Here is a 10,528-nt window from a genome sequence, read left to right as displayed (position 1 = left end):
TTAATAAATGACAGCTCCTTACTATGATGGTCTGACTTTTGCATCTATGTGGGGTGATTGCTTAAACCAAAGGAGTGACTGTGGGACGCTGGAATGGCTCTGCCATGGGTGGTGGCAAGAACAGGCTGCTGGAGCCTTGCTGGGGCCTCCCCCCTCTGCCTGGCCCCTTAAGGGGTGGTGACCGTGTTCCCTGACACTGAGAGGGAGCTCCTCTCACACTCTGGGAGGAGGATGTCTGGACCTACCCAGCCCAGGGTATGGGCCATGTTCAGAGCCTGGTCTTCAGACTTCTCCACTGTGGAAGGTAAGAGATATTAGAGCTGGAAATGACACTTTTTGAAAACTTGTTGACTCTTTTAAATATAGAGCCTATATAATAAAGAGGTAATATACAAATTGACCCTCACGCCCTCACAAGATGGCTGCCTACGACCAGGCCAGCAGGGGGGTTAGTGAGGGATGACCAAATGACTGGACAAGCAGGCTGTGTGGGGTGACCAGGCTGGCAGGGGGGTTAGTGAGGGACGACCAAATGACTGAACAGCAGGCTGCATGGGGCGACCAGGCCAGCAGGGGGCGGGGGGGGGTGCAGTTGGGCGTGACCAGGCTGGCAGGGGGGGCAGTTGGGGGCGATTAGGCTGGCGGAGGGGGGGAAGGGCAGTTAGGGGCAACCAGGCCAGCAGCGGGGGCAGTAAGGGGTGACCAGGCAGGCAGGCAGGCAGGCAGGTGAGCAATTAGGAGCCAGTGGTCCAGGAGTATGAGAGGGGAATTGGGCCTAAACTGGCAGTCGGACATCCCCCAAGGGTTCCTGGATTGGAGAGGGTGCAGGCTGGGCTGAGGGCACCCCGCCCCCCCCCCCACCCCCGTGCACACCGGGCCTCTAGTGTGTATATATATTTTATTTCAGAGAGGAAGGGAGAGGGAGAGAGAGATAAAAACATCAATGATGACAGAGAATCATTATCAAGTCCACAACCTGGGCATGTGCCCTGACTGGGAATCAAACCGTGACCTACTAGTTCATAGGTCAACACTCGACCACTGAGCCACACTGGCCAGACAAGGAAATGACACTTTTAATCCCAGGCATGGTGGAGGCAGCCCCCACTCCTCTGGGAGACCCAGCCTGTGTCCAGGCACCTGCTGCCCATCGCACACAGCAGCCCTGATGAATCCCTTCTATGTAATATTAACTTCCCTTTACTGAGTGCCAGGCATATTTTGTGAGTCATTCTGAAACCTCACAATAACTCTTCAAGATGCTATTTTGCTCATTTCACTTGTGGGGAAACGGGCTCAGAAAGGCTTAGAGGCCCAGCTAGTGAGTGTCTGAGCAGGACAGCACGTATCTGAATCCAGAACTTCTGACTCCTAAACACTCAGCCAATGCCGCTCTCTGGACTCCTCCTTGTTCAGTTTTATGCTGTATAAAGTGCTTTCCTCGTGTGGCCTGCAAGTCCCCATAACCTTAAAGGTAGTAGAGGTGAGGAAACTGAAACTTAGAGAAGGGAATTGCTCAAGATCATCAGAGGCTGGTGTTGGCAGAGTCTGAACTGGAATGCAGGAATCGGGTCACTCTGTGTCCTTAATACCCCAGGGAGTTCCCTTCCTAATAACCATTGGTGACTGAGACCCACCCTGTAGGAAGCCTGGTGCATTAGGAACAAATGAATTTGGCCCCCTTTTACCTCTGCTTTAGTCAGGGGAGCCATGTGATTGCTGGAAGTTCTCCCTTTTGCTAATTCCCATGGTCACTCCTCAACTCCCACTTTTCATGACCTCTGCCTCTCACCCAGCTACAGTCCTGCCCATTCAAGTCCTTCCCTCCTGGATCTCAGCAAGCCCAGGGCCCAGCCTGCTGGGCCACTTCCACCTGCCAAACCTCCGCTATTGCCTCCCGAGGGGAACACCTCCGTTCCTTCCAATCTCCTCCTTTAAAAAGCAAGATGCTAACGACCAGATGTCCACTGTGATTCCTGATTTCTCTTCCTGCAGAAGTTCCTCCTCCTTTAGTCCCCTTGCTGCCATTTACTCATCCACCCCCCCCCCCCGCCATGTACTCCCTCTTCCACCCATCCACAGCCCCATCATCCAGTCATCACACCTTCCACTTACTCAGCCTTTATTGAGCATCATCTATGTACCAACAGTGAAGATAAACAAGGCCTGGCCCTTGCCTTTGGGAAACGCCCAGCCTACAGGCAGGGGCAGGGAAGGAACCCTCTGGGTTAAAGCTCTCCTGGCGTGTGCAGCGCTAGGACCATGGGGCTCCGAAGGAGGAGAGGCTAACTGGGCGGCAGCTGGGAAAAGCCTCAGGAGGCCAGGCACCTGAGCTGCGACTGAGGCCACTTTCTTTCTTTAAATCATAACCTGCGGGTATTTATTTTTTATTGATTTTTGAGAGAGAAAGAGAGAGAGAGAGAGAAACATCGATCAATTGCCTCCTATACGCACCCCACTGGGGATGGGACCTGCAACCTTTTGGTGTGGGGGACAACACTCCAACCAACTGAGTCCCCTTTCTTGTTCTATTCCTCCTTTGTGCCCGTTGCTCCCCCAGTCCTCTATTTGTGTTGTTATATGTGGGTGCTTGGGCTTAGTGTCAGTGAACAAAAATGAAGAGTCCTCCCCAAAAGTTGTTGGCTTTTTCCTCCCGGGTTTCCTGCTTTAGTTAAACCAGCTCTCTCTTCTATCAGAACAGCTCTCTTTATTACTAGACACTTGTACCCAGACAACAGGAGACCCCTCCTACCAGGGGACTGGCCTGCCATTGCATCCAACAGCTTCTGCGGAAGCGCTTCTCACTGGGGGGTGTCGGGTTGTCAGTTGTCAGCTAACCCCCAATATGTGTAGCTTCTCAGCCAGGAAGCTTGGCCCATCTCCCCTCCCCCTCCCAGCCAGTTCCACTGTTCTTGTCCGGCCTCCAGACAGCCTGTGGCCCTTCCCTCAGGGGCAGCCTGATGTCGTTGCCATGAATTCCTCTGCTCTGGTGGCCTCTCTGGACACAGTGCTCAGACTCTTGGGACTCTGCTGCCCTGGGGCACTGGCAGGGGCCCCAGGGCAGCTCCGTCTCCCCAGGGCAGAGGACAGAGAACTGATCCCGTGGATACCCCTGGGCTGCTGTGAGGCAGATGTTTGGTTCTGTCCAGCTGCACACAGTGGACACCCAGCAGGCTGGGGAAGACACTGAGCCAGTGGCAGCAGTGACACGACGGGCTTCTCCTCCCCAAGCTCTTGAAGGCCCTCAGTCTTTCTGTCCCCCAAGCACCACCTGAGGCTGAGGCTGGCACAGCTTTCCGACCTGGGTCCTGGGTCCCCTCACAATGGCACAATCAGGACTGATGCTGTGATTCTCTTTGTCTCTTTGGGACTCCTCTGCCGACTGGTCCAGAACCGGGATGTAATAAGCTCAAAAGCTCACCAGGAGGCCCGGCTGACATGGCTCAGGGGTTGAGGGTCAACCTATGAACCAGGAAGTCACAGGTTCGATTACGGTTGCTGCTCGATCCCCAGTGGGGGACATGCAGGAGGCAGCCAATCAACTATTCTCTCTCATCATTGGTGTTTCTCTCTCTCTCCCTTTCTCTCTGAAAATCAATAAATATATATAAATACTTTTTATATATATAAATATATATATATTTAAAATATATTTCTTTATTGATTTCTGAGAGGAAGGGAGAGGGAGAGAGAGATAGAAACATCAATGATAAGAGAGAATCATTGATTGAGTGGGGATGTGCCCCTGGCCAGAATCGAACCCGGGACCCTTCAGTCTGCAGGCCAACGCTCTATCCACTGAGCCAAACCAGCCAGGGCTTTTTTTTTTTTTTTTTAAAGCTCAGTAGGGGGATGCTACAGAAGACCTGGTGCTATGGGCATGTGGGTCCTTGGTAGCTCCCTTTAGGGAGACTTTGCTTCCCTCTCAGGCTGCCCTGGAGTTTATGTCAATGATCAGATTGGGAGGAAGCCTAGACTATATCCCTTGGGAGGTCTGGGGTTCCAGCACCCAGACTCAGCCTCTGAGTGAGTCTGCTGAGCCTGTGGAAGATGGAAGCTAGGCAAAGGTGATCATCAATATCTACCTAGTGAATGACAAAGGCACAAACCAAGGATAATCCAAACCTGCAGAGAGTTGGGTAAACTGCAGAGGAAACACCCTGAACATGACAGTACGGGCCTTGGGCATGGCGATGGCACACGTCCTCCAAGGCCCAAGGCAGGGGCCGTAGTCCCACTATAAAACCAAGGGATGGCTGTGGGAAGACTTAAGTTCAGGATCCCCCAGACATCTTAGCGGTTCTTACTAGGGCAACAGCTGTTTTCTGGTTGTTGACCAGGTCATATGCCAACAGAACTTTGGGGGACAAATGCCCCTAAGTCAGAGTAACCAAGTTGGGCCTGTATAGTGGCCATGGAGGTGCTGAGTTCACATCTTCCTTCAAGAAAACCTGCTGTGAGAAGTGTAATTGGCTGACAGCCCCCGGCTGCTGCTATAACTATCTCTCTTTGATCTGCCTCCTATTTGTGTCCCCCTGCCCATTTCTGCTCGAGGGAGGATTCCTCCAATAGGTGCCCTTTGCCTGGGATTCCCCATTGGTCTTGCAGACACTTTCTCAGAGCTACACTGTAATCTGAGACGCTTCCCACACAATTTTTCCTTCCATCTCTCCTTTCACAGGTACCAGCCTCTTCCAGCCTAATGCTCCCTTCCCCTTTATCCTTGACAGCTGTTTCTCCTATAAATCTCTTGCACGTCTAATTCTGCCTTAGTATCTGCCTCTCAGAGGACCTGAACTGAAAGTCTAGCATATTCAGGATCTGGGCCCAGCACTACTCGGGGTGGGCAACTCTAGAGAGTTTTATAATAACCGGAGAGTTCTGTGGACAGAGCCGCTTGTGGGGCATGGAAAAGACGGGCTGGGAACGGGTGCAGAAATCAGAGAAAATGAGCACAATGCCTGTCAGCAAATGCAATGCGCTGGATAATTTATGATGCATTTGCAAAGGAGCAAACATTAGATGGAGCTGGGTTTTAATCCCAACCCCTTCATGTCTTTGGGCAAGTCACTTAGGCTTAATTTCCTCATCTATAAAGTGGAAATCATTTTGCTTACCTTGCTGGGTTGTTGTTAGAGTGAAGAGGATACATGTAAAGTACTTATCAGCATGCCTGGCACAGGTGCTCTGATTTCAGAGTAGCTATTGTTAAATATTAGTATTTAACTTCAGGCAGAGAAAGCATGTCTTTCCTCTTCCTTGAAGCCAGGCAGGGGCTGGTTCAATATTAAAAGCACTGGATCTGCCCTAGCCGGTTTGGCTCAGTGGATAGAGCGTCGGCTTGCGGACTGAAGGGTCCCAGGGTCGATTCTGGTCAAGGGCACATGACCGGGTTGTAGGCTCGATCCCCACTGGGGGGCGTGCAGGAGGCAGCCAATCAATGATTCTCTCTCATCATTGATGTTTCTATCTCTCTCTCCCTTTCTCTCCGAAATCAGTAAAAATACATATTTTTAAAAAAGCATTGGATCCATCCTGGGAGAAGGCCAGGAGGCTTGGCCCCCTCTGGTGATGAGCCCCTGGAAAAGGTGAGGGTTCTGTGTTCACCCAGGGGGAGGGTCAGCTGCTCCACTCAGATCTTGCTTCCTGTACAGCAAGCATGTCAAACTCAAAGACTAACACGGGCCAAATAACATGCTTGCTGTACAGGGTGTATGTGGTGGGAACCTCCTGGAGGGAGGGAGCAGAGGTATGAGAAGAAAAGGGAGAGGAAACGATCTCAGAATTTAAGGTGAGATGGTTTCTGGGCAGCAGTAACATCCAGGATGGAAAATGAACCAGAACTGGAGCCTGAAAGTGGAGTCAGGGCCCAGACCTGGAAGGCCAGGCCCCTTCCAGCCCCTCCCCTTTCCTTTGTTCACCGCCCTCAACCGGTGAAAGAAGTTAAATAATTGCCAGTCCCCCTGTGTCCAGAGAACTGGGTGGTTGGGAATGGAGTAAGTTACGAAGGGGACCCTCGTTCTCATAGTCAGTGGTGGAGAGCTTGACTCCTTGTGGGGATGAGAGTTGACTCAATGCAAAGGGAGAATCCCAAGAAGACACAGTCCAGGTGTCCAGTCCTGAGAATGCCCCTGCCCCACCCCTGGCAACCCAGAGCTTGCCAGCCCTCATGCCCTCAGCTCTGGCCTAGGTGCCAATATAAAGCAGGCTGCACTCGGGCCAGCTGGATCCCACAACTCTCTGCCAGCTCCTCAGTATTTTCCTAAAAGGAGAGGTAGATGACAAATTGATTTCCTCAGGGGCCGACTCTAGAGGGAAAAATAACAATAGGTGGCCATTTGTCTCAGCAGTCCCCCTCATCTTCTTACCTCAATCTCTCCTCCCACACCACAGGTGTCCAATACTGGCTGTCAGGATGCTCTGCAGCCGGCCACCCTTTAGTGCCTGAGAAGAGTATTCAATAAGCTAACCACAACAAGGACTTCATTTGTCTCCTACTCCTTCAGGGAGGGGACTGGTAAATGTCAGTTGGGCTAAACTGGATTCTTTGCAAATGAAGGAATGAAAGAACTGAGGGAGAATGTGTGCACTTGCCCGTAAATATGGCCTCCCTAGCTGCCCTTCATCTTCTTAACCTCTGTATTCATTCCTTCTTCCCTCAACCCCCACCTTTCACAATCTCCACCTCTCTCTCTCTCTCTCTCTCTCTCTCTCTCTCTCTCTCTTCTGGCTCCCAATCTGGGAGCTCACAGACCTGGGTTGGACTTTGGGCAGGATACTTACCCTCTCTGTGCCAGTTTCCATGTCTCTAAGGCACTGGGCTGTTGTGAAGATGGAGATGAAGTAAACACAGCAGCTGAGCCCAGCATCCTCTGGGTTCAGAGTGGCTGCTATGGGTCTGAAGCGGCCGTTCCCAGCCGAAGAGGAAGAAGCTGGGGCAGAGTGCGGGTGGGGCCCGTGAGGGCAGAGAGCTCAGAGGACTGACGGGTAAGCACAGGAAGTGAACCCATAGGTCAAAGGGGCTCTACCCAGAGGCAGCTCTGGTCTCCAGTGCCGGGTGGACACAGTGTCCTGGCTTCTCCCCTCTCCCCACAGGCCACAGAGGGATCCGATATTCAACCAGCATCTCAAAGAGCAATCACTGACCCTGTGCTGGGAGGGGCCCTTTTACTCATTTTGTTTTCATTAATCCTCACAGCAATGGACATAACATGGGTGTTATTATTCCCACGAGACAGTGGAGTATGTGGAGGCTCAGAGAGGTGGTTAGGCAGCTGGTGAGCAGAGGTGGGACTTGATCGGTCTGGGTGGCTCCAAGTGCAGTGCTCTCTGTCCTGTAGCAAGATATACACCTTGGTTCTGCTGAGCCACATATGTGCGTATCGTAGGCCAGCCCCTTGGCTAGGTTCTGGGAACGAGACAGACAGGGTCTCAGCTTCACACAATTCAGTCTCAGTGGGGAGACTGACAAGTAACTGGGCCATTACAATAGAGCACGGTAAATGCTATCTGAGGTGAAGTCCCCTGAGTCAAGGGGGCCCTGAAGAGCAGCACCTGACCCAGACAAGAGATCAGATAAGGCAGGTAAGGCCTCCTGGTGAGTCATGGCAGAGAACCATGAGTGTCCATAGAAGCCCCCTTCCCCAACTTCTCCTCCAAAGCCAGGCCAATAGCAAGGCTAGCTATACAACCTCCCACATCGCCCACCACTTCCTCTGGACCTAAGTCAGCAAGAGCCTGCTCCTCACTCAACCTCCTTGCCTTCCTTGTAATTCTCAAGGCCAGGAATATAGTAACCTCCCCTTGCTCACAAAACAATCCCCCTTTTCATCTGGGGGCATCCTTAGTCAAGAACTATTCCTGCCTAAGACACCTACCTCTCCTTCAGGGAATAAGTCATGGGGGTGTGTCATTCCTAATGGGGTTTGCCCAGCAGTGGCATCCCAGAAGTTGAGTTATGGCCTATGGGCCAAATTCTCCATGGTATGGCAGTGGCCCACTAGTCTGTCCCAAACAAGTTACATTTTGTCTTCCTTTCTGTACCTGCAAGCTCCCTCTCCTGACCTGGGGAGATGGACATTTGGGAGATTTGCTCGATGCACAGGAGCTCAGAAGGAGAATCAGAGATGCGGACTTTGTATACAAAACATCTTTAATAAAAATGCAGCTATTAGAAAAACAAAGCCTTCACGAGGCTTCTATCAAAAAGTACAAATTTTAAATAAATGAGTCAGAAAAGTGGCAGCCAGATACACCAGTCATAGACTTGGGGGAAGAGAGGAGGTGCCCAGAGCCCCAAGAAGAGGCTGGGCACAGAGTTCTTTGGATGCCTGCAGGGCCGCGTCCTGGAGCTACCAGGCAAGAGCCCTAACTCCGTGTTACTTTCCTTGGAAAAAATAGAAAGGTCATGGCAAGTGTAGGAAACGGAGTCTGAAGCAGAAAGGCACCGAAGTTATCTGTAAGGCATGACTGCTAACTCGTGGATGAACGGGTGACCAGAGCCACAGGGCCCCTGGCTCTGGTTGTGCTCCTGATGGGTGTCACCTCTGGGTCTGGCCACAGGGTAAGGTGGGCCAAGTGCCCAACCCGTGCAGTCAGTCTACAGAACAGATGTGTTACTTCACTGGCAAACTGGTATCTGGCTCTGCCAGGACAAGAATGATCATACTGGCCCCAAGAAATCTTCCCAATGGGAGAGCACCAGGCCTCCAGTCCAGCCCTGTCCTCTGAGCCACGTTGGGCACCCACCCTGGACAAAAAACCTCCAAGGGCAGTCCCTGTCATCCAGATATCTGGAGAAGCTCCAGGCTCAGAGCCAGGATTTCTCTGAGTGGCGGGCACAAGAAGCTGGCATTGTCAAAACCAGTCTCCAACAGCTGCTGGCCCACACCCATGGTCACTGGTGACAGGCCTCCCGAGTGACATTGGGCAGTGGGTAGGCAAAGAGGGAGAAGTCCAGGATATACTTAGGCAGCAAATCCTGCAGCAGGGACCGCGGGGCACTGCACAGGTGGTAGTGCAGGCTTTCGCGGCTGGCAGGCCGGTACCAGGCCTGGCGAGCTGGGAATCGGACCTGGGGTGGTGCCCGCACCCACTCCAGGACCTGGTTGGCATCAGCCTCCAGCCTCTCATAGGAGCCTACAAAGTCATAGCGTACAGCACAAGGCTGGCACAGGTGGTACACAGGCATCCAGTGCTCATTCATGCGCTCAGGGTCCTCGTCTACGAGGTACCTCAGGAATTCAGGGAAGGTGACGTCGTCCCCTGCGGGGCTGGGCCCAGCTCCGGCCCTGTACCTTCTCACGATCTCAGCCCCGTAGCGCTGCTGGTACTCGCGGATCTCGCCAAACTTATTGCGGTAGGCAGACAGAAGGCGTTCCAAGGGGTCCCGCACAAACAGGAACTTGAAGTAGTGCTGCAGGCGGTAGCGGATCTCCTCGGGCCGCAGGTCGGCCAGGAACACCAGGTCGCTGCGGTGGTCCATCTTGAGGCGGACGTCCACGCTGTCCAGGGCGCCCGCCAGCACCTTCAGCACCCGCTTCCAGTTGGAGCAGGCCACTTTGGGGACGTAGCAGTAGAGGAAGCGGTAGCGGTCACTCACGAGGATGTGGCGCAGCAGGGTGCGCCGCTGTCCCACCGGCAAGTCCCAGGGGTCCCGGGGCATGCCTGGCTGCCCGCACACGGCCCGCAAGGTCCGGTTTCGGATGTCCTGCCTCACCTGCAAGTCCGAGTCCCCGGCATCCAGGGTCAGCGCCCCGGGCCGGCGGACCGCCCCGCGCCAGGCTGCGCCCTCGCGGTTGGCAGGGTGCAGGGGAAGGGGCTTCATCTCGGCCAGGATACCCCGCTCGATCATGAGCAGCAGCCCGCTGGAGGCCACAATCACCGCGAACATCAGCATGGACGGCAGCAGCAGGGGCGGCGCCCCCAGCCCGGCCCGGGCCCGGCCCAGGGGGGCCCGCCTCAGCGTCCGGCCCAGGGGCTCGCCGCCATTTGGGGCCGCCAGCGGGGTCAGCGGGCGGGGGAACATGGTGCTGCGGGGCCGGGGGCCTGCGCGGGCCGGCCGATCCCGGGCTGCCTGTCTGGGAAACGGGCTGCGGCTGAGAGCCGGCGCCGAGGGTTTGGGGCCGCAGCGCGGGCTGGGGTCGGGGAGGGGAGCGCTGACCCGAGACCAAGGCGCGCGCGGGGGCGGCCGGCTCCCCGGTGGAGGCGCCGAAGGCGGCGGCGGGCGGCGGGCGGCGGGAGGGCGCAGGGAGAGAACGGGGCCGGATGTCCCGCCCGACAGCTCTCCGCCCCCAGCCCCGCGGTGACACAGGCGCGGGGGCGGGCCCAGCCGGAGGCGGAGAGAGGGGCGGACACCCCTGCTGGGAGCGGGCTGGGAGGGCGGGAGAGGACCCCTACCCGAGAGAGGGCGCCTAATGCAGGGCCACCCGGGTCCTCCAGGTTTCGGGGACAAAAGCTGACGAGGTCCCGAAGGCAAAAAAGATCCAGGCCCCGGCGAGTGCCTTCAGGGAGCTGGACGGAGAGGACC

General features: G+C 54.8%; 1 protein-coding gene across 1 annotated transcript; it reads right to left on the bottom strand.

Moving 5' to 3' along the window:
- Positions 1–8,152: 8,152 nt before the first annotated feature.
- Positions 8,153–10,275, bottom strand: CHST14 (carbohydrate sulfotransferase 14). The gene has a single exon (XM_079769286.1). The coding sequence runs from the start codon at positions 10,025–10,027 to the stop codon at positions 8,897–8,899; it is 1,131 nt and encodes a 376-aa protein (XP_079625412.1). The 5' UTR covers positions 10,028–10,275; the 3' UTR covers positions 8,153–8,896.
- Between the last annotated feature and the right edge of the window lie 253 nt (positions 10,276–10,528).

The sequence above is a fragment of the Cnephaeus nilssonii genome (assembly GCF_951640355.1).
Source record: "Cnephaeus nilssonii genome assembly, chromosome: 4".
Taxonomy (NCBI): Eukaryota; Metazoa; Chordata; class Mammalia; order Chiroptera; family Vespertilionidae; genus Cnephaeus; species Cnephaeus nilssonii.
The sequence above is the reverse complement of the archived record's forward strand: the minus strand, read 5'-3'. Positions and strand labels throughout refer to the sequence as shown.

Bases quoted from the DNA above. Each gene is read 5' to 3' on its own strand.
- CHST14 (XM_079769286.1), bottom strand. From the start codon at position 10,027: ATGTTCCCCCGCCCGCTGACCCCGCTGGCGGCCCCAAATGGCGGCGAG.